This window comes from Lissotriton helveticus, chromosome 2_1 (assembly GCF_964261635.1).
Source record: "Lissotriton helveticus chromosome 2_1, aLisHel1.1, whole genome shotgun sequence".
NCBI lineage: Eukaryota > Metazoa > Chordata > Amphibia > Caudata > Salamandridae > Lissotriton > Lissotriton helveticus.
In genome coordinates, this window is record NC_136059.1 from 1,167,872,069 (window position 1) to 1,167,897,144 (window position 25,076).

The 25,076-nt window shown below is 44.4% G+C and overlaps 1 protein-coding gene across 2 annotated transcripts in view; it reads right to left on the reverse strand.

Annotated features, from left to right (window-relative positions):
• The window catches only part of LOC144818519 (A disintegrin and metalloproteinase with thrombospondin motifs 3-like), a 641,954-nt gene that overhangs the window by 35,397 nt on the left and 581,481 nt on the right, over positions 1-25,076 (reverse strand). For both annotated transcript variants that reach the window (XM_078676013.1, XM_078676012.1), the window contains 2 exons: positions 18,287-18,419; positions 16,191-16,398 (listed from right to left, as the gene is read on the reverse strand). In XM_078676013.1, the coding sequence (XP_078532139.1) occupies positions 16,191-16,398; positions 18,287-18,419 (341 nt within the window). The remainder of the gene's footprint in view (positions 1-16,190; positions 16,399-18,286; positions 18,420-25,076) is intronic.

Genomic DNA, 25,076 nt, shown 5'->3' on the forward strand with positions numbered 1-25,076 from the left:
ATTTTTTGTTCATGAGGTATTCACTGCCTGCAAACAACGTAGAATAGGAATATTCTGTCTAGTCTTTGCACCTAGTGATAAGATAGGCACTGCTGACTTATTAGTCCCTCGTTACGAGCCGTCATGTCTGTCTTCTCCCCATTGATTGATAATTGGTTCAGCCCGGACCGTGTATTAGAGGTGGACCATATAGCTCCACTAGAAGGCACCCCTAATAAGGACATGTTCATAAACTATGGATTAGTTACCATAGCCTATAATAAATTGTGGCACAGGTATACCAAAGAAAGTCAAGACAAACAGTGGCCACTGGCAGGATCCTTTGACCTTGATAAAATAGAAACGTTAGAAATAGCCCTTCGAAATAATAAGACAACGCCTATTATGCTCGACAGTCTCGGAATGTGGCGCAGAGAGGCTATGCAACGACAGAGAAAAGACGAGGACAAACCAAGTAGAGAAATATACCGACAGGACAACCCCAGGACACCGCTACCCACAAGTTATCCCCCGACACTACGCAAAAGACGACCAGACTTAGGGCCAGACCAATGCGCTTTTTGTAGATATGTCGGACACTGGAAAGCCCAATGCCCGACTCTACTGAGCGTGAGTAAAGGCAAAGGGCCGACAGGAACGACAGATCGGCAGTATGAGAAAAAGCGCGAGACAAAGAAGAACCCGACTTACATAGACAGACCAGATAGAACCACCACATTTGATTATGCCCGATGGCACAGATTTCGCCAGGACAATTTCAGCGGCATGCTCAAGTTCTCCTAGGTCGGGCAACGTCAAGACGGGAACCCAGCCTCGCTTTAAAATTCACAGACGGAAAGAGATAATTATGACCAATAACTGTTTTATATTCGTCTTGGGTCTTTGTATGTCGTACTTGTACTGTCCCCCCGTCTGAGTTTGTGTGTATGTAATGTACGAATCTGCGTCATCCCTCTACACGTGTTTCCGTATTACACAACCTCTGTTAAGCAGAAACTTAGCATAAAAGCAACCTGGAAAGAAAGAAATGGTACAACAAAATCCGTAGACCATTGATGAACTTGAACTTTTAATTTAACACAGCAAACAAGAAATAATAACGGTAAACTGTAGAAAATGAAAGTCAAACAGAACATTCGCCCCCCCCTCATTCTGGAACCTTCCAAAGTAGGGCAGGGTTACGGCTACGCCCAACCAGCGACAACCCATATAAGGCGGGCCCCGCTGCCAACTCTTGGTCAGGAAATCTTAACATATGGGGAAGCCGGAGGAGAGGCAGGGGCCAGCGGAGTCCAGCCGCAACGGCCCTAGGTAGTTGCAGGCAATCCCGCCACATGCCTCCTCGGCTCAGCCGCAACGGCCCTAGGTAGTTGCAGGCAATCCCGCCACATGCCTCCTCGGCTCAGCCGCAACGGGCCTGGATAGACTTAAGTAGTCCCGCCACGTGTCCAGAGAAGAGCGAGGCACCTCTTCCTTTTCTCCTCCGCAACAGCCGCAGCTGCTCTGGGCGGCGGATGCCCTGTCCATACCCCTGCAGGAATGCGTCCAGGTCGGGCCGGGAGGGAGAGGCGACGCGGACGAGCCACCCCCCCACCTCCACAGATAGGAGGCTTCCCAGCCCCGGCCCAACGCCAAACTCCTCCAGCCAAGCGGCGACGCCAATACTTGCGCAGCACCGAATGTACAATGGTGCCCATATTTCCGGAACACCGAACCTGCAATGACTGCACCGATACTCGTGCCGCGCCGAATGCGCGCCACAGGTGGCCAGACCCCCACAGCACTGAGCACAAGACTTGGGGAACACCGGATGTGGAGAGACCTTCATGCGGGGCGATGAAAAAGAGCAGCACGGAGTGCACCGGGAGAAGGAGACGGCGCGAACGAGTCTCCCTCGCCCCCCCAGGTGGGGGCATCACAGCTGCACCCCAGCCGAACGTCCCGCTTTCACACAACAGGGACCTCTTCCTTTCACTCCGAAGGATCTCTTCCACTCTTGCAAACTCGACGAGAGTGGCCCCTGTAGGGCCTCAAAATGGCGTCTGGGTCCGCTGGAAGGCGGGCCCCGGCCACTAGAGCAACTTTGACCAGCAATATAACTCGGACACTTGCCCACTGGGGCACGAGCCCCCATCTCCGACAGCATCTCCGCAGCCTTGAAGATCCTACAAAAGTCCCCGGCGGAACCTTCGGCCTCTGCAGGTTTCCGGTAAGGGACGGCTGCCTTGACCGCCAACGAAATAAACATGACATTGCCACTCCTTCTGTTAGCATGAATTCTAGAACTGCCGAAAGGGACTCTGGTCCAAACTGCCAGTAATGGGAAACATTTCCCCCTGATGCTGCTTCCGGACTGAGCCGGCCCCGCCCAAAATGGCGCCGGTATCAAGAGGGACTTGCGAACACCTCGTGGTGTTCCTTCGCACTAATATAAACTTGATGTTCTGAGACTTTATATGATCCTTTGTACACTTGGCTAGAAAAGACAAGGAGAGCTCACTCGACGAACAGTATGAAAGGATCCCGTTAAAAATGTTGATTACAAATGTACAAAGTATTATATTCCTATAGCTGATGTATAACCTCATCGACGACGCACACATACAGTATGCATATAGGAAATCTGATTGCAACTATTATGATTATGCTTCTAAATTATGAAATAAATGCCCCCGAACCCCCAGCCAATTAATAGACGTTTTAGTTTCCTGCAAATGAATGAACAAAACTTTCCAATGTATTTATTTCCGCAAGACGACACTCCCACTGTACGCGCTTTAACCATCGCCATGTCCGACCAAATACGACTGCACCCTCATCATCTACGTATTGAAATGATTCCGAGAAATAAAGGTTTTCGAAACTATGGACGGGTATTGCATGCTTTATTTAAAAAAAAAAAAAAATGTGGGATCGGTGGGAAAGTTCTTTTCTGTGCACCCTACTCTGCTCTCTCTTTAAGGTTGAAAGAAGATGGTCGCCCAGCCCTGGAGGACGGATCGGATCGACAACACGACACTCTGCCTTCAAAGTACGCGACTGACTCATGAACTCTCGCGTGGAGGAAGACCTTGACTTCCAAGGATGGGTAAAACGAACGGTGTAAATAAGGGAATGTAAAAGGAGGGTGAAATGAAATGATGTAAACGTTATAAAGTACAACGTTCCAAGGTATCAGGGAACGGAGCTGACCCAAGAACCGAAGAACCTTAGAACGCCACAGCGTTGAAGGAGGTTTAAGGATCCCGATAGTGAGATACGTCCTTTGACTAGATACCTCGCACTAGGCACCTCTGGTTTCCTTTTCACGTTCTCCGCACACGACCTATATGGACACACTGACCCCCCCCCGACTCCAGAAACCATATCCCCGGGGACTCTGCCCCGAGGAGGGAAGACGAGTAAGAGGTGAGTAAAGGACTCTCGAATACTTGTATTTAAATATGCGCGAATGCTGTTCCCTCCCCTTCCCCCCTTTTTCCCTCCCTCTGCAGGTTACATCAGAGATTACAGCCGAGGTGTGGCGAAGACCTGAAGCCTGGCTATGTCTAATGCACGAAACAGACCAACGCTGTAAGGTGGCACCTAAGCACGCCTGCAAACTACTCACGTAGCAAACAAGCTTGTAGAACTAGTATGATCTGATAAAAAGTGATCACTCTTAACCCAGGCTGCATGAATGGACCTATGTCACGTATGATGCGAAACTGAGAGAATGTGTGTGTGTGTGACCGAGGCGCTGACCCAACTGGTCGAAGGACCGAGAATGCGAGAAAATGCGACAAAATGGTACCTCCTCTCTTCTTTCCTTTTCTCAAGGCACGTCCCCTCTACCCTGTCTAATACTCAAACTGCATGATTACAAGATCCTAACGCAGACCCGTGAATGTCCTTTACTGTGTAATGCACTAAATAGCCTTTCTTGACTACACTGCCACCCTCTCTGTTGCACGTGTACTATTTAGCCTGCCGTTGCACTCTCTCACTCTCTCTCTCTCTCTCTCTCTCTCTCTCTCTCTCTCTCCTTCTATTTTTTTTGCACTCCCACTCTTCCGAGCGATTAGCCCCGAAATTGGCAGACTGCCACCCCTAGCGCACCACCTAATTGGCTTCAAATACCGTCAGTATTTGCACAAAAACTTGTCTTTAATACAATCACCCTGAGACCGTGTCATTACCTCTCCTTTTCCGCTGGAAGTCAATGAACCAAGGTTGGGCTGTAAGGGAAAGGACAGGTAAGACGACCGAGGTTCCCTAATCTGACCCATAATAAGGGAACTGCATGTCACCGGCTCCTGCGTTATAATAAAGCTCTCAGAATACTCGACCTTCCCCGCCCCGAATTGTCGCAATGTCCATATAGTAAAAATGATCGAAACATCCTCATGTTCCATGAACACCCCTGTCCCCGTACCAGCCGCTCCAAACGGGAGTTATGAAACTGCCCCTCATCCCCGGTGGTAAGAGATGGGTCGATTTTATGCCCTTACCACAAGTTTCCTATGTCCCTGGTTATTTCCCATAAAACCCCTGTCCTTTCTAATTAAGTAATCAGGCCGTAAGAGGTTACGTAGGATCCAGAATGATGTTTTACAAGGTTAACAGACTAGTCCAAGGTGAAGAAATCATCGAAATGAACCCGTAGTAGTTGAAAAACAGGATGCATCGATAGAAAAGAAATGTTTAGCCATGTTCGTCTCTCAGCAAAATGCCTGTTTAGTACCATGTTGACAACTCACCGTACCCTTTGTAAATGTAAAACTCTAGAGAACGGCATATCTTTGCCAGGCTCGTCTCACGAGGGTGGGTCACCATCAGATGAACTGTCGTGACTGAAATAAATAATTGTGAAGGAAAGTCATAGTAAATCCAACAGGCCCGTCACCGGTCATTTATATGCCAGTTGTGAACACTAATATAACGGACATTTTCATTCTTTGCCTGGAGTTGGGAGAGAAATAGACTTTTTGATTATCTTGATCTGCAAATTCTCTAAAGACTGTCTTTTCAAACTTGTTTAAGGGTACTGCTGTTGGAGGAGAGAAGGACCGGATGTGGGAGCACGAGGCCTGACTGCAGACTAGGGAACACCTGCGACATTAGCCAAGGCGAGACCACGACAGAAAAGAGCTGCAGGACGAGGCACTGTTTTCGACAACATAAGAAGAAAGGGGCGACCTGATGCCCCTGCTCGATGTCCAGTGTTTGCCGACCAGTCCCCGCTCTCTGAATTCCGTCACACGCCCGCCTATCTGAAGTCTCTCGTTCCCCTAGTTTGTTCCTAATTTGGCCTTGCTCCATCCCCCTTTTTCCTCCGACCTACCCTATGGACTCTTTTGTACGCTCTTCTTCCAACTGAACTTTCTGACAATCACCTCAAAGGACACAGGGCGAAAAGGACCTTTCCGACCAGAAACGCGAGGAAAGGGTCGTGCCCTGCAACGCAGAACTTAGAATAGAGCTGGACTTGTAGCTCCACCGCCGGTGCTCCACAGCGCCAACGAAAGACAACAAAGAATAATGAGAACTCGTTAACTTCGAACATTTGACATCCTCAATCACCGTTTCTGCTATGCCTCATTTCTCTCCCAGCCGCCATTGTATTGATCATGCTCCAATCCGAATCTGATATATGTAATAACCTACCAGTTCACGTTATGAAATGTACTTGCTGCTCTCGCTACAGAACCGTTTTTTGTATTACATTTTTATGACTTTCCTGCTAAAACAAATTGATCAAAGTTTATCAAATAGGTCCACCTCCTAAAAACTAGAAAATGTTAAAATGTATTGTTTACAACTCTTTTCATCTAGGGTTCCTACCGTTTTCTTTCTCATGCCCACCACAATAGAACCGAGTAGAAAATGAACCAGCAAGATGTCTTGAATATGTTAAAGGGAGGACTGTTGAAAATTAGTACGGTTTGGTGAACATTATCTGCGCCATCTTGCCTCTTCCCCTGATGCCACACTTTTGTCGTGCGCACCCGCCATTTTAAGATGCCCTGTTCAGAGCGAACCCTTTTGCATGCCGCTGGCCCCTGATATAGCCCTTCGCCCTCACTAAGCCTGCACGCTGACTAACCCCCTGCTTGCACCTGCCTTGAATCATAAACCCCTCTTCGGCGCTGCTCTGCCCCAGGCCCTCATCCTGTTCCCAGCGCGACACCTCCCTTTTTCCCTTTCACGATCCCCAGCCCTTAGATGCAAACCCCCCCCCCCCTTTTTTCCCCGTTTGCCCGTTTGTCTTCCCCGTTCCCAGGCCGACACCCAGCACTGCCGATACCATTCCTTGCCCCTCCCCGTACAATAGAAAGCTTCCCCCACCAAAGGATCCCCGGGTTGATCAAAGCCCCCACTCCATGAGATCCGATCAAACCCCCCACATTCCGTGAATCGGCGGAATATCCAGCTGCGCGATACTCATCACCTGTTGTGACTAGGGTGGGGACTTCAACTGTAAATGTGTGTGGGAACGGGCCCAAAGGGGAGTTCCGGGAATGTCTTTTCCATACATCAAAGCTTTAACATGAATATGTAATCTGCAATAAAGTCATAAAACAGTGTATAAGAGGCCAGGCCTCAGAAATGTAGCTAGAGCACCTCAGAACGATACCTTCTGCCCGTTTTGTTGTGTTCTCCTCCGGAGAGAATAAAAACCCTTGTTTCCTGCCTTCCAGTCTCCAGCGCCTGCCTCTTCATTGATTAAATAACTAGAGGGTCACAGAGGCAATACCGCCGGGCAAATACCGATTGTCCCCGACCCGTCCAAGGTTTAACAGCATTGGCATGGATTACATCTTTCCTGTCACACAGGAGGCAGGTGATCTCACCCGGATCTTTCCTCTCACCAGCACGTACCGTTTCTACTGGTGTACCACAGGGGACTTCTTTGCGTCCACTTTTATTCAATATATACATGGGCCCTCTTATTTGGTTGATTTCGACCTATGGGATTGAAATCACATCATACGCTGACGATACTCAATTGATTCTGTCTTTAGACAAGGATTCTACTGATGCAGAAGAACATTTCAAATCTTGTTTCACAGCAGTTATAAAATGGATGAAAGATAACCATCTCTGCTGTAACACTGATAAAACAGAAATTCTACCCATTGGTCTAAACATTTTTTTTCAACCTAATGACTGGTGGCCAGATAATACCACAGCCCACCCTCAACGGTGGAGGTTGTAAAAAATCTAGGCATTTGGTTTGAGTCTTCCCTCTCTTTTAAACCCCATGTCCTGAAGATAACCGGGACCTTTTTCGGGCTTATAAAAACTTTGAGAACGTTTTTCAATCTGATTCCGTTGGCCGGTAAGAAAACAGTGGCAGGGGCTCTCATACTACCGCGGCTGGACTACTGTAATAGTCTCCTTGCAGATATCAATAAAACTATTCTGAGGAGACTACAGGTAGTCCAGCACGCTGTAGCTAGACTTGTTCTAGGGCTGCCGCATAGGGCGTCGGCCTCGGCTGCCCTGAAGACCCTCCACTGGCTTCCAGTCCATAAAAGAATTATTTCCAAACTATTATTGACGACTTTTAGAGCACATCGTCATTTGGGCCCGACATATCTCTCAGCAAGATTCAGGCTTTAAGCTACTGTAAGAACATTGAGATCTAGTGCTGCAAGCCTGCTCAAGGTGCCGGGCCTTAAACTGGTTATTAGAGGCGGGAGATCAGCTACTGTACTGGGAGCAAAGACCTGGAACTGTATGCCAAAGGAACTTAGAATAATCGAACAGGAGGGGCAGTTCAGAAAAGCGTTAAAGACATGAATCTTTGGAATATCTGATGCCTGCTGTCTAGACCTTATCTAGGTCTTGTTCTATACAACTGATCCTTGTCATTTACAGCGCCAGGAGACTCCGGTAGGAGTGACAGTCGCGCTATAGAAGACCCACTTTTAAGTCTTAAGTGAAAATAGCACCATGAAGCAGAAAGCATTTATCTGGTTGCGTTGCACTGGACAAATTCACAACCTCAGGTTGACTGCTATGAAGCGTGAACCGGATATAGGACCGAGGTTAGTCTACTCGGAGCAATACCTTTGTGTCCTTGGTGCTGTAGTGTGAGGTCTGATCAGTCTGCGATGCGCTGTGTCTGTTCCAGTGAAGAGGCAAATCCGGAACTGCAAGGTATTGTGAAATGGCTTAACAAAAGTTTAATGGTCCCCCCTGCAATGTACACGGAGGGGCCCCTGCTACGTATTAAATCTGGAGCGCTCAGGCCTAATTACTATGCTGAGGGGGCCCCCTGCAGCTCAGGGAATCCCCGCACCGCGGGGTATGCGGGGGCCTGTTTTACGCCCCTGGTATTGTGATGTGATGTCCTGTGTCGGGTTGCGCTGCACTGCTTCAGTTCCAACAAAACATTCAATTGTGTCGGGAGGAGTACACTCTAACTCCAGCCAAGGGTTCAGTACCTAGGTGACAGGACTCATCATAGCAGAGGCCAGCAGCAGGGCTCAGGCTGCTGAAAGCTTGTTGCGTCCCTGTAGCTCAAGCAGGTGGTCAGCTACCTGGCACTTGGAATCACTCTGGTGGTCCTGGGTTCAAAGGAGAATGTCCAGTCTTCCTTCCTCAGGCAGAAGGCTGTCCTTCCAGCAGCAGATCAGTTTTTCTTGCAGCAGGGTAACAGGGCAGTCCTTTGTCTGAATCTTTCGCAGGTCCAGCAGTGATCTGATGAGTGGCTCTAGGGGTTCAATATTTATAGCGGATGCCAGCCTATGTGTGAGGTGCTCCCTGTCCTACCCCTACAAATGTTCTGGAAAGTTATTTTCCTTCCCCAGTCAATCTGTCTAGGATGAAAAGGGTATGGTAGGCCTGGTGTCAGCTTCCTTTGTGCATGCAGAATGCAAAGCCCTTTAATGTGTAAGTAAGGCTGGATTCAGCCCATCCTGCGAATAGTATATCTGTATCTGCTCCCTCCCAATCTAAAGTTAGCACTTATTAAATGCAATTAGGTAACCCAGTGTTTGTCAATGGGAGAGATAGGCCTTACAACAGTGAAAATGGCTTTAGAATTTTTACACTGCTAGAACAGTTAAAACATGTCCTACTTTTTAAATACAATGTTTCCTGTCCTATGAGTATTCAGGGCCTACCTTAGGGATGACTTATAATTATTAAAAAGGAAGGTTAAGGCCTAGCAGAAATATTTGTTCTCAGGTTGAAATGGCAGCTTAAAAATGCACTTTAGGCTGCAGTGGCAGACATTAGACATGTTTTAAAAGGCTACTTACGTGGGTGGCATAAGGAGTGCTGATGCCAACTAGTAGCATAATTTACAGGCACTGGGTATGTATAGTGCCATATACTAGGGACTAATAAGTAAACTAAATGGTCTAATCAGGAGTGTAGCAATTGTTACCATGCTTTAGGGCGAGAGCACCAAGCACTGTACCACTGGTCAGGAGGGAAAAAATGGAGAGTGCTAATGCCAACAAAAACAGATTCAGCAACAGAAGGCAAAAAGCTGGGAGTCACAAAGCAAAAAGAGACAAGTCCAACAAAAGCTATCACCATTATTTGATCTGAACGACTGGTGAAGCATTCTTAATATTAAAAGCTGCTTGTAAAAATGTTGTCCTGTTAATTATAGGCCTAATACCTGGAGAACATTGAAATGGGGTCAAGTGATAGAGAAAGAAATTGTCTCAACCCCAGATGGTTCTATTGAGTCTTCCGGCTTGTGGGTCATTCTAGCTGATGATGCGGAGAATGCTGACATTCATTCCCAATGTGAGGAGATGATTCAGGAACTCAAGGTGGTGCTCTGGAGGCCATTTAATATGGAGCGTGCAGAGATGCTAAAGCGAGGTGACAAGTGTCCATGGCGTAGGGCATGGATAGAAAAGGCCTTGGTAAGAGAAGGTTTGACTTTAATATTCATTAAACAAAAGTATAGAGATTTTATAGTGAAATCTTGGGAAGCTATCAAACTAGCTTCTGTGAGTAAGAATCCTTGTGATTTCTAGAATCTAGTAGCAAAGGGTAAGACTAAGATGGAAATCTGGCCTGCTCGTGTGATTGCCACTGAAGACCAGTTGACCCATTACTCCATTCTGTGTAATGTTGAGGGAGATACTGCGCATATTATGGAAAATGATGCAACCCCAGTCTCTCGCCAATTTCTGTGGAAGAGATTTATGGAGTGATTCACAGTTTATGGAATAATAAGGCTCCTAATTCTGATTTTGACCCTAATTAACTCATGATAATTAATGTAGTAGTGCAGTTGCTGGTTTTCCTAAAAATATTCCGTTGTTTTATCCCATACCAAATGATACCAGAACTGTTAAGAGATGCAGAAATTATGCCACTTGTTAAGAAAGCCCAGAGACATAATCCAGCCTTTTAGTGGTCTAAACCTTTGGCAAGATCCCAGGTAAAAAAAAATTTTAGGAGTGTAATTATAAAAGCATGCTAGAAGAGGTCATTGTAGACAATATACTAGCTTAACAAAAATATGGATTTCAAGATTGTAAAAGTTTGAGGTTTAATGTGTAAGTTGGAACTGTTGTTGAAGTCCTTATGATACCATCTGTTCATGCTCCTCAAAGGTGGCTCACTTCACCCCAGTAGACAATGCGGGCAGTACAACAGTCTTCTTGGCTTTTCGGAATTGGCTTTATTCCCACGCCAGCATTGCACACATATTTGGGTTGCCAGCTACAGTAACTGTAGGAAAGGGAACCAGCATAAATATTTACTACCAGTTGACTTTCAGCCACCACAAGGTACACTTTCGAAAACATATTTAAAAAACGACTGTCATCATTAAAATATGTTTCTAAAAAAAAGTTGAAACATCGTTCAAAAAAAGCCGGTTTATGGAAAACTGTAACTTGCCATAAACTGTGACAATCAGCTTTCAGCAACGTTTTACTGGGGGCATACTTTCCTTTAATAGTTAGCATGTCCGCCTTTACACAGTAAGGGACTCATTTACAGGCCAATTGTTCTGTCGATGCGTCACTTTTTTTGATGCACCAGCGGCGATGTGTGTCTGCTCATATTTACAAGGCCACGTAAGGTCACCCTGCGTGACTTTTCATGGCCTTGTAAATATGGGCAACTTTCATGCATTTCTCTTCATAAAAGGCGCATTCCACGGGTGTTGCTGTGGGTGTTCCCAAGCAACATCCATGGAACCTGACACATCCCAGATTTCCAAAGTTTTGTAAAGCTGGGAAAGCGTCAGAATGCTACACCTCCCCAGGGGAGGTGTAGGAGTGGCACAACGAGGAGAAATACTTGTATTTGTCCTTGTTTCTTCCCCTTCTACATTTAAAGAGGAAATGCCACCAATTATTGTTTTTGTGCGGGAAGGAGTCCCTTATGGCACAAAAACAATCATCCCTGCAACGTAGGCACCCTTGCAACATGACCCAAGGGTGCCTTCACTGGCATCTGACAGCCAATTGTGCTTCAGCGCATGTGAATGCACATAGATGCATCGTATTGCTGTTAATATGATACATCACTGTGCTTTTAAAATGATGCAGCTCGGTGCAGCAAAATGGTTTGCGGAGCAGCGCTGTGAGCTTACAGGAAAAACATGGGTGACTTATTTAATATATAAAAATCAATTTCCTACATGGCACAACACTTTTCCTTGCCTTGTGTTACAACAGCAATATCAAAACTGCAGACTAGCTGGGAACTGCGCAATGGCTGATCCCAAGCCCACCTGGAAAAGAAGAGGGTTATGCGTGGGGCTAGCTACCCCACCTTGTAGAAAATTATTATCTACAAAAGCATCAACCAAAATACATCACAGCCTTGGGCAGAAAGTAACCTCCTTTATGGAAAGCTATAATTCCGTGTGGTGAATGCCAGGGATCCATGGAAACCACAAAGCTGATCAACCTGCTTTCGACCAGGACCATCATCATCGGAACATGGACCGTGAGGACCATGTACAAGGCAGGAAAGATAGCCCAAGTGGCAGCGGATATGAAAAATACAACCCTGCCCTGCTTGGCATCAGTGAGACCAGCTGGACACAGTCCAGTCAGAAAAGACCGGCTGCAGGAGGAATGCTGCTGTATTCTGGACATGAGAAAGAGAATTCTCCACATACTCAGGGAGTTGTGCTGAAGCTAATGCCAGCAGCCAACACAGTTCTGATTGGATGGGAAGCTCACCATCCCAGAGACATCACAGCGACCTTCCACACAAAGAAAAAGAGGATCAACATGAATGTTATCCAGTGCTATGCACCTACAAATGAAAGCACATAAATGGGAAAAAGCAGTTTTACAACAGATTCCTCTTCATCCTGGTGAAATGCCTTGAGAGAGACATCACCATTCTAAAGGGAAACCTCAATGCTAATATTGGAAGCGAAACACTAATTATGAAGAAGTCAAAGCTAACCATGGCCTTTGTGACGTGAACAAGAATGGTGAAATGTTCACAGATCTCTGCACCCTGAACAGTCTGATGATAGGGGTTTGTATTCCCTCACAAAGGAATACACAAGTCAAGGTAGGTGTCACCAGATTATTCAACAAATAGTCAGATCAACCGTGTCTGCTTTGCCAAGAAGTTCCAGAAATCCCTGTAGGATGAAGCGAACATAGTGTCACACCATCCCCTTGTCATGGCCAGGCTAAAGGTAAAGAAAGGATGGATGGAACCGACATACCAACACCAGCGATATAACACCACCCTCCTCAAAGATGCACAGAAATGGAGTGGATACTTAGTCACCCTCAGTAACAAGTTTCAAGTCCTGAAAGAACTAGAGGATGAAAGAGACCTAGTAGAAAGTCAGTGGAAGAAGATCAAAGACAATGGCATCAACCTGCCAGGAGGTACTGGGTCCCAAGAAACACCAGCATAAAGAATGCACCTCACCAAGACTCTCTCCAAATTTCAGGAGAGAAAGGAAAAGAAAGCTGCAGTCAACACCAGCTGAACAAGAGCAGAAAAAGAAAAAGCTCAAGGCGAATACATCATACTCAACAAGGAAGCAAAAAGAACACTAAGAGCAGGCAAGTCAAGATTCATTGATGGTCTTGCCATGGAAGCCCAGGAAGCAGCAAGTCATGGAAACAAGAAAGAATTCCATGACATAATACGGAAACTCTCCTGCCGATACAGCAACCCAGAAAGACCTGTTGAAGACAAAGTTGGGAAGACGATCATGGGTAATGAAAGCAAACAATGAAGATGAGTGGAGCACTTTGAAGACCTGCTGAACCAGCCCATGCTGCCGTCTCCAACAGACAAACAGCCAGTTGACAAGGACTTACCAATCAACTGCAGCAGACCAACCATGGAAGAAATATGGCAAGGCAAGCCATCAAACATCTGAGAAATGGGAAGACAGCAGGACCTGACAACATTCCTACAGAAGCACTGAAGGCAGACATTGAAACATCAGTAGACACGATCATCTACCCCATGTTTGGAAGGATCTGGAAAGAGGAAAAGGTGCCATCAGACTGTAAGGAGCAATATCTCATCAAGATCCCCAAGAAAGGTGACCTGAGTATCTGCACAAACTACAAAGGGATAACTCTTCTATCAACCCCAGGCAAAGAGTCTACTTGAACAGAACGATGGAAAAAGTTGACAGTTGCAATCCCAGCAAGCTGGCTTCTGCAAGGATAGATCCTGCACAGACCAGATTTCCACACTACACACCATCATTGAGAAGTCGATGAAATGGAACTCCCCCCTCTGTCAATTTCATTGATTATGACAAGGCATTTGGCAGCGTGGACAGAGAACCCTTTTGGAAGCTCCTCTGCCACTACGATGTGCCAGATAAACTTGTCATCAACAACTCTTATGAGGGAATAACCTGCAAGATGGCCCAAGGAGGACAACTTTGGGAAGCTTTGCAAGTGAGGACTGGAGTCCAGCAGGGTTGTTTGCCCTCACAGTTTCTCTTCCTGCTGGCCAAAGACTGAATCATGTAGACATCCACAGCAAGGATAAAAAATCGGATCCAATTGACACCTTGAAAGCAGCTCAATGACCTAGCCTTTGCAGACAACTTGGCCCTACTCTCCCATACCCATCTGCAGATGCAAGATAAGACTGAAAATGTGGCAGCCATATCAGCACAACTTAGCCTTAACATCCACAGGGGGAAACCAAGAACTTGCAGGCTAACACGGCCAGTACAACTGCACTCACTCTTGCAGGTGATGCACTGGAAGAGGTTGAGGTCTTCCCCTACCTGGGCGGTGTCATAGACAAGCAGGAAGGGACAGATGCCCATGTAAAGACAAGAATCGGCAAAGCAAGGGCTGCCTTCATTCAGATAAAGAGGATCTGGAACTCCAAGGACCAAATGATGCAAACCAAGATCAGGCTTTTTAACACCAACGTAAAATCGGTCCTTCTCTATGGAGCATAAACCTGGATGACAACAGTGACCATCACTAGCAAAGTCCTGACCTTCATCAACACTTGCCTGAGGAAAATCCTCTAAATCTGCTGGCCAAACATCATCAGCCACAATGACTTATGGGAGCAGACTTTCCAACTCCCTGCCAATGAAGACATCATGAAAAGACGCTGAAGTTGGAAAGGTCACACCCTTTGCATGCCCACATCAAACACCATCAGGCAAGCCCTGAGCTGGAACCCTCAAGGGAAAAGGAAAAGAGGAAGGCCAAGAAACACCTGGCACCAAGGCCTCGAGGCTGACTGCAAGGAGATAGGTTAGACCTGGAGTCAGATTTAAAGAAAAGCCCAGAACAGAGAATCCTGGTTGATAGCCTATACCCCAGGAGGGGTAGTTGGCATAAGGAAGCAAGTAAGACTAGCCAGGACACAATGGTGTTCTCTGGAGCCATAAAATTCAGTCGTAAAAGTGGGTGGTGCAAAAATACACACTGCAATTCACATATACCATTTACCACGCCACTGGTACACGTCCTGTACTAACTTACCATGGTCATGCTGATTAGTTGAGTATGCCATTTGGATGTAGCCAAGTTCACTATACATATTCAGGGGAAAGGATATACTGTGTAACATTGGCTGGCAGTATCAGAGTATTGTCATTGGATGAGTTGCAACCATTTAGGCCCAATTTGCTACAGGTTCATCCTGGCAACCTTGAGAGCAATTTGACAGTGTATGCTGGTGATTGTAGTGGCATTGTGGAAGGACTGATACCAGAAGCCAGTGCCTAAAAAAGCAACAGGTGCCCTAAATTCCTAGATCCTGCATCGGGCTGAAAAGTCTGCGAAAAAGCCTTACCAGATTTGGTGTGGTAGCCATTTTGAATGTTACACTATAAAGGAAAACCAAACCCTAAATCCGTGGCTGGAAATTTTGGCTTCTGACTCAGCAGATGTTGAAGGCAGTAGTTGGTCCTGAAGAACATTCTTTAGCAGTTTGGTTCAAGAGCAATAAATCCCTCTTCAGCAAAACAGTAGAAGAAAAGATGATAGCAGGGCATGGTTACTATATATGCCTCGAGTTAGACAAGTATGTTTTTGGTGAGTTGTAAAGCTTATCAGTTTGAAAACTCATGCCCACTAAAGGGGCAGAAGAGTGCACGATCCTCCTAATTTTGTTGTTTGAGTCCTAAGAAACTAAAGGTTTGTAGAAAGTAGTGAAACTTTGATGAATGATTCAAGAATCACAGAACAGGTCATTGGATCTATTTTTGTGCATTATAACTTGCTATGGTGGTAATGTAAATTAATATCAGGACATATTTCATTTGTATCAGTAAATAGGGTTATGAATAGGAAATGAGGCAAGCATGGAGTAATGACCGGTTTATGTGCTCATTATGAAAGAACAATCAGGTACTTGTTATAGTGAATAACAGAGACAATATGTTATCAGCTGCCTTGAATGCAAGAGCTCATTAGATATCCATTTTCTGTCAGAACTCCCTCACCGGTGGGATTCTCAGGGGGTACTGTCCCCATGTTCAGGTGCTAGACAAGCAGACAGAATCTAGGAAGAATACAAATGTATATATAAAACACAGAAAATCTCCGGAACTCATGAATAAATTGATTTGCTACTAAAAACTATTTGCATGCATATCAAGGGCACTCCAATATTTGAATAATTCTTTTAACATAGCTTTTTAAAGAAACTGAGTGAGCAAAGTGAGGCAAGAGGAAAGGCACTCACAGTTGGCTTGTCACATTACAAAGATATCATAACTATTTCCGTGCAAACACCATGCCTACCTCAGACCAGGTTCCTGTTTTCCAAAAGGCAGGACATGGAGATCGGTTGCAGGGCCTTCGACTTTCAGGGCGCTCTCCATTGCAGTACTTGCTGTGAACCGACCGGTTTGTTCCATCATGAAGCGGTTGAATGCAACGCACAGTGCGGATCTGATAACCAGAACTTCCACAGGTTTTAGTGCAGTGTTCCCAGTCATCTGCTATCCAACTGAGAGGCAAAATGAAACAAAAGTTATGTTTAAAGAGTATATGTCTGCATAGATCGGATGTAGATTTTTGAGGCATTACATTTTATAAATATATTCCTTCCTGAAATCAGGTCGACTATATTGTGGTCCACCTGACATTTCTAAGGAGATCGCTAGACCATCAGAAGATTGATGTCTATAATAACTGTAGATCAAACATATTTCATGTTTACAGTCGGGGATCCTGGACTCCACTGTATGTTATTGGGGACTTAATGTCCCTTCCACCAACATGCTGAAAAACAACCTCTGTTTTTAAACCAGGAAAAGAGTGTTTTATAGTGTGCTTTGCTTTCATTGTGACCTATTTCAAACGAGCTGTCTGTAATCATATTGCTGACTCATTTGGCAAAATAGAACACTAGCCCTGGGCTCTAACTGCCCAAGGCACGATTGAGCGGCATTGCACACCTGCTCAGAGCTATGAGAGAGGCAGGTGGTTGTCTCTGCCACTACAGACCGTCATTGGCTGAACACTCAGCATAAAACACTCTTGATTGATCACAAGCCCAGTCAATCATTATCAAGTCCAATACAAGGAGGGGCCATTTGTTTATATTGTCTGCAGGACACAGGAAGGCGAATATGTGATGTTACAACGCATGCTTTTACAATGTAGTCTTTTAATCGCAACTACTGTCACAGTACATGATTTTACAACGCTTGCCATTACAACGCATTTTTTTTTAAACTACCATTACAACGCATTCCATTACAATGCATACCATTACAATGCATAATACTTTTAGGACAACAGTAGGGTAAGTGTTGGATAGTGTAGGGGTAAAAATTACTATTCCCACTCCAGTGAGTGCAGCAGTAGGGTAAGTGTTAGATAGTGTAGGAGTGAAAATTACTATTCCCATGTACCCCAAAACCCAAATCCACCCTAATACTAAAAGAATCTTCATTGCTTACCTTATAATGCATTGTAGTGGCATGCATTGTAATGGTATGCGGTGTAATGGCATGCTTTGTAGTGACATGCATTGTAATGGCATGCATTGTAATGGCATGCGATGTGAAGGCAGTTGCGTTGCACAGTTGCGTTGTAAAGGTAGGTCATTGTAATGACTGCGTTGTAATGGATGTTTCCCCAGAAAGGCAGGCAGTGCATCAGCCAAGTATATCCATAGGATTACAAGTCACAGAACTCATTTATGGTCTGCAATTTCCTGAGAACTCACAGTGGGAGGACTTTATCCAATATACATTCTCAAATCGGCGTCAGTCTAAAAAAGACATGTATTTCATTTTCTTCAGAACTGTGTTTATTTCCAGGATCTATAGCTGGTCAATATGTGTGTTTTCAAATGCCCCTAACAAAACCTTGGTTAACTATGAAAAAGTCTGTTTCCTAGGAATGCAATGAAGCCTAAAAAATACTGCCAGTTTACATCTTTGTTCAGTACCTCGTTCGCAGTAGAGCACACACTCACATAGAAGCTATTGCTAGACATATGGATTCATACTGCTCAAGTGTGACTCGTGTCCCCTTTATAACAAGTGGCACAACACTTGCTATCTCATCTCTGGGGTCAAAAAGGAAGGAACAGAAAGAAAGCAGGGCTCTGAACTAATGTCTACTTTCTGTAGTCCTTCCCCTATCCCCCTCATAGGGACATACAAGGATGTTATGGGTCTAATCTTCAGACCAGATGTCAAGGCTGTGATGCTGATGGAGGTCAAAGGGTATGTGATGTCACATCCCCACTTCTCTCAGTGGGTGAATGAAAGTCAATGAATTCAACTAGCCAAAGTTCTAGAATTTCCCATCGATCAGTAATGCCTCGTTGCCCATTTTACAACTCATTTGGAGGTGAACGACAATTCTCTAGGAGTACTCACAGTGGCTGTGTGCATTCTTGCAGGTTGCACATTCTGCGAATAGGCTTCGGTTTTCTGTTCGCTTCACAGAAGCTGCGGTGAACCATTTTGTTATCGCTTTTCCTACGGCAGCCATATTTTGTGTACTGGAAACCTGGGAATAGTTTAGATAGAAATTGTTTATTACCCTCTGCAGTTTTTCACCCGAGAGACCTGTTTTAAGCGTAAAAAAGCAAAGCATATTTAAAAAGCGATGACTATAAAACTGCACAATTAAAACGTTACATTGCAGACTGAGGTTTTAGATTAGTTGGGCACTGCTTTCTTTAAATAATTTTAAAGCATCAGAATTAATTACTTATCAAGACAGTTGAAGTAGTTTGCAGAGAATGGGAAGGTTACAAAATAATTAAGGTTGAATATATCTCTTGCTTAGTACCATACTCTAAGCATTGAAGATAGTACACCAGACTATGTAGATTGTACAAGTTGTCTATATACACCCTCAATTTGAAACTGCTCAGCCCTGAGCCCTCACAATAATTGGGAGAAAACACCTTCAGTTTCGCAAGATTGGTTACAAGTCAGTTCACTTCTAAACAGTGTACTGAGAAAAGCTCTATTAGTATAAAAGTTCAATCGTACAAATCCCACTTATTTTGCATATACATATTAAATTAATTTTCCAGTAATTAAAACTACTTTATAGTTAGGAAAACTTTTTTTTTTCTCTATTAGGGCTCAGGGGCTGTGCCCCTCTAAAATTCCTACACATTTACATGAAAACATATTAAATACATCGATTTATTTAGATATATGAGTGCAGCTCTAAATAAATCATAGTATTTAAGTCTGGGCTGTCTGTTTCAGGCTGCCTGCCCTGCCTCGCTCTGAAGCAGGAGACAGAAGCCAGGTAGTAAATGAACTTTCTGAACTGTGAAGCAGCACCCAGGGCTTTCTGTTTTAAAGCCCTTCCTTTCTATTTTGGTCTACGGTTGTATGCTCTCTGTAGGCCAGAGACTCAAAAAGCATCACGATTTCGGTCACCGGAGACTTCATCCCTGCGTTATTTCAGTTGTTCATCATTTAAAGACTTCGATACCACCCTTTTGTCATACGTGAGAGTGGATGCAAGCACGTCTGATCTAGGGCCTTGTTCTCGGTAATGGTAAGTTTTTGCAAGCTAATGTGTTATGTATATTGTGCTGAGACCCCCTCATCACGCTAACCTCCTCATTGTGACACCCAAGCCCTCACAGCAGATTGCTGGCTCTGTTAGAAGTGGAGCTGTTGTATTTGTTCCCCCACGAAATGGATCCAAAAACATGCAGAGTCCTTGTTCCCTTGCGAAGTTCATCCAAATATCTGAGTCAAGCAAGGTGAGAAATACGTGCTTACAATGCACATTTCTCGGATGTAGGACATTAAAACTTGTGTCTTCATGCCCCTAAGTTAACACTGATTATGACTTTTTACTCTATTTTTCTACATTGGTTTGAGATTTTTCTTGTGTTGTAATTTCAATTAATTGCTGTTTGAATACTGAATACATTCTTTACACATTGCTGCTAATTTAAGCCTGACTACTTTGTGCCAATCTTCCAGATGGTTACTTGCAGGTTTATCAAGTGACTTTTGTGGTGCACCCGGACTGGGATTGTGTTTAATATTTGAGTGGGGCTTCCAACCCCCTCAACTAATAACACAAATTCTTGCAATAATATATTTTTCAAGTGCTAAAGTAATAATGGAAGTATCCTGTAGTCTTCTTTATCACAGTATTCTCCTGGAGTAATGATGAAGCTTGACATTTTTGCATTTTATTTAGACATTTTTATATTTGTCATGTTCAGTATAATTGTGACTCCTGTGATGCCATTAGTTTTGATGTTCCAAATTGGTCCCAGACTACACATGCAGAGAGGGATGAATGAATTTGTTTAAATATTAAGCCAAAGATTAATGAAGAAAAGTTATGAAAAGACATAGCTTAGACCCCTCTCTTCCCCAGATGTCAGGGACAGACTGGCCATCAGCACAATAAGGTGAATACTAGATGGGCCTGTGTACATTCAACTCTTTGGCGGCACTTTTCTGCTGGCACAGGACCTCTTCATTGCAGTCACTCACAGTTCTCCTCATTACCATCTCTAAAGGTAAAATCTGCTTTATCCCAGTCACCTTCTTAAGAAACCACGGGCCCCTCTTCACACTTTCTTGCCATACGCAGAACGGCTCAAGGGATATTCACCCGTGGCATATCTTCATCTGCCCCTGCCAGATGTGTATACGTTCAGTAACCGGATGAAAACTTTAAAGGTAATTTAACAAACTAACATAATGTTCTGCTAGTGGTCCCTAAACAATTACTAACAAAGTCAATAAATCTGGCTTTATAGTTATAAACATCCTTTTGTCTTAGGGATCTAACACGCTTCTACATGTAGTGCAAGGATACATTATATTATCACAATGTGTATGCATTGTATACAATGATGGTCTGACAAGTTCTGCGTTAATTTATGTTGTACATAGATGAACCCGGATAGAAAATATGCGCAAGCATTCACTATAACATTTCTTGTAAGGTGTTGAGCAAAAAAGAGCTAAGGCTCTGCCTGTGCACATAATCAGACAGGCACGTCTCTGCTTGAGTGGTACATTTTAAATGGGGTTATAAATTACCTTTTCAGACCATTAGGTAGGTTCTGTAGAAACACTTGTCTTAATATACAGTGTTTGCCCACATACACCCATCTGACAACAAGGCAGTGCTCCAAGATCATGTAACACTGCGGCAATATCTAACAATGCCTACTCAATCTGACAAAACAAATACTCAATATCACAGCACTAGGTGAATACTTAACATCAGCTCAACCGTAAACCGCACACTCTCATGGCCTGATATGCCCCAGTGCTGGCCCATTATCATCCAATGCAAGCCAGCGAAACACTCTGACAACATTGTGCATGCATAATATCATACAGTGCTGATGAATATGTGAATATGTATACCTTTTAATCTGTAGCATAGAAATGATGGCCCTATGTAGTCTATTCAGATAAATGCAATGAACAGCATGAACATGTTCATTTTATAGCTCTGGAAATTAGAACTAATATTTAAAATGAAGATCATTTGGAAACTGTTGCAGAATGGAAAAAGGGTACCTAGGACGGTAGGAATATGTGTTGGCCTTAGGTGGTTAAAAAGAGAAAACTGGGAAAGCAGTGTTGTGAGACATGTTTGTTGAAGCTGTTATGCAGGAATTGGTCTCTCACTCTCATCCAATGGTAAATGTAAATGTAAATGTAGTATACTTGTAAAGCGCACAGCTGCCCCAGCAACGGGGCGTCCCGGCGCTGTATAACTCTGGGGAACCCGTCCTGGCTTTCCCTGTGGGATGGTCCCTTGCTGGGAGTCCCCAAGGTGGAGCCAGGCATCCCCGGAATTGGTGGGGCCGTTGTGGAGATTAGGCAAGCTAATGCCCAGAGTTGCCGAGTGGAACCCCAGATTAGAGTAAGCACCGAAGCGAGAATTATCGAGTCCCCTGACCAAGGTCCACGACCCTGCCGCGTCGGGAATTGAACCCTGGTCCCAGGCTGACTTCTGCTCTCAGGCCTGCCGCCTCTAACCAGTGAGCCACACTACTACGGAGTTTTGTAATCCCTCACATTAGAAGCCCCATTTGAAAATACTGACTAGTGAGTTTGTGACACAGAAATCATATAAGTAGTGTTTTCCTTTCTTCAGAGTGAAAAATCTGGAGAAACATGATAAGTGTAACCTAAAGGAAATGTGAGCCTCAGACATAAATCATGCTTTTTGTCATGTAGGCCTTTGGGATTTCTGTGCTGCCCCCCTTAGATACATTTTAGCCACTGGTAATTACTGAAGCTGCATTCCATCCTATTTTTTAGACCCCTGTGCAAATCCAGACAGATATCAGGCACTTGCAAATCAGACTTGATACTGGTCCAATAGGAACTGTCTAGTCTGCACAGCCAGCCCATGTCCCATGTAGCATACCACAATCGAAAAGCCATCCCTCATGGCAGGGTGCTTGTGATTGAAAGGAAAAATTGTGTCCGGTTGATGCCGCTATGAGACCCACATGGAGGAATGCTTAGACCTAAGGGCTGGTGCTGGCCGGCTGGAAAAACAAACATTGCCCTTTGATTTACTACAATAGATTTGGCATAGGACGCTTGATGTTTGATTAGGAGGCAAACTTCCTACCTTAACTTTTCAGTATCAGAGTGCTTGGGGCTGGATGTGTGAAGTTCCTTGCAGCTCTTGCTGGGCTAGTGCGGCTCACTTGCTGAGGCGGGACAAACTGCAGCAATGCGCGTTCTCCTTCAGATTAAATCTAGGCAGAGCCAGCACATGCAGGGTGCAGGACTTTGCGATAGGAGTTGGCAGGAGTGTGGAGATACAAAGAGGATCATTTTCTCCAACCCCCTGAAAGACAGATGCTCTAGGAACAAGTTTTCAGGTACCTCTTGATGACTTCACAGGGGACAAGATACCCCTATTCAATTTTGAGACAGACTCCAGGTCAGCTCTTAATGGGGAGGGGGTGTATAGTACTGATGTATATAGGGGAGGCAGGGCATTAGGAACAGAAAGACCGGCTATTACAGTAGCAACAGTGTGGAACAGATACTCATTGAGGTCTGTATTTTGGAGGAGACTGGAAGTCGGTGAGGTTAGGAGTATAAAGGCTCATAAGGGTACTGTTGTTTGAAAACCACACACTGCAGAGAAACTTTCTGACAGTCCATCAAGAAATGCATCCAGGCCTTAAGATACTAAAGAAAGAGCAATGAAACCAAGTGAGAATTGTTTTATTAAAAAACAACACCCTCTTTAAGCTCCTTCTTTGAGCTTATGAACATGGATGAGAACAGGAAGGAGTCAAGATGTCTTGACAATGGAAGTGGAGAGGAAGGAGGGAAGCAGGGAGAGTGAGGGTAAATACAGTTTGTGAGTACACAGCACAGACTTACTCCTGGACTCCCTCCCAGACCCTACCTCAGGACACTAACCGAGGAGCATATATTCCCATCAGCAAGAGAATTAACTGCATGCAATCCCTCAGCCCGGAAGTATTTAATGGAGAGCTCCCCAGGAGCTAGAAATGGGTATACAATTGGAAAGTTGTGATATAAACGGAAATCTCCAAGACCGATTAAGCAAGTCCAGTCCAGACCTGAAAGCTTAATTCTATGCTTAAAGACAGATATTATGGAGATTGTAAATTATTCCCTTCAGAATAATACGCAAGAGATAGAATTCTTGAAACTCCAAATAAGCAGCTTGTAGAAGATAAAGAGAAGATTGAGATACATTCCTGGAAGAATAATCTGAGAATACTAGGTTTCCCAGTGGGAGCAGAGGGTAGCCACCTAAAAGATTTTGTAATCAATCTTCTGAGGGCAGGAATCCTAAACGATAGGTCAGCTCTAGGTCTAGAAGTCGATGTATAGAGAGTTCATAGAGATCCTTATGGGCGTGGTAAAAAACATACAATTTTACGAAAAACTTTAATTTCTTTAGCCTATTCCACATAGGAGTTACTCTTGAGTAGGGCCCGGAAAGATGCCCCATTAACAAGTGAAAACTTTAACTATTGGGCCTGCTCAGACATTGGCAGGACTACGGCACGTAGGCAGCAGGAGCAATGTAAAATGAATGAGTTGAATACACTAGGGGAAGATAGCGCGGCCAAAATTTCTGGCCCAAATAAAGCTCAGTTGGCAATCATTGATAGCTGTTAGTATAGTGTATTTTATTTAAGTTTCTTTAAACTTTTTGAGTAAGTTAAAAGGATATATTGTTAAATTTTAGCTTTTGATTTATGGCTCTATAAGGAACTAATAATTATACTATGTGTAACTGCCAGCTCCTCCCCTGGTGATCCCAACAGGGAAGATGATAATGCCTTTTGAGGTAGGGAGGTTTCCTCAGGGAGGGAAGGGGTGGGAAGGGAGCATTGGGGGGAAATTAGAACACAAAATCCTCAAATTGCGTCACTAAGGAGGAAAAAGAGGTCATTAATATATTTCATCCAGAGAGCATAGTACCATTGACTGGCTTATGAGGAGTAGGGTTAAGGGAGGGCAGCTTTTTAGGCAGTATAGGTAGACTGCTAGAGGTGGTTACTTGGAATGTAAATGTCTGCAAGTGAAGAAAAGGTCAAACGTGGTAGGAGAATTTTTACAGAGGCCTAACGCACATGTAATTATTCTCCAGGAAATGCATCTAGATAGGACTGAATGTAAGACCTGATTTAAAACATGCTGCTGGGTACAAAACATTGTCAGCTCAGATCATTTGGGGGTACAAAAGGTGTAGCTATTATTATATATAAGAATGCTCATACTAAGGACATAGAGTAGAGAACAGATAGCTCAGGGAGATGGTTCATGCCCATTTTAAAAACGGGGTGCTCGAAATGGAAATGTGCTGGATATTATGGTCCAAACTGATATGGATATAATTCTCATATGATGAGATTTTCATTTTGTTTTAGATAAGGATTTAGATAGAACCACCAAGAGCAGTTATACATCCACCTTGAAATCAAGATGGCAGCTGAGAAATATGATGCAGGATCTGGGATAGTGGTATGTCTGGCATATGACGGTCGGCTCTCAAAGGTGTTTTCCTTTCTATAGTAAAACATATGTGCACCACTCTCATATTGATTATTTTTGGGCGGATAAATGAATGACCAGGATGGTTAAGGCTGTAACACATAAGCCTGCGAGATTATCAGCTCATTAAACCCTACTTTATAACAAG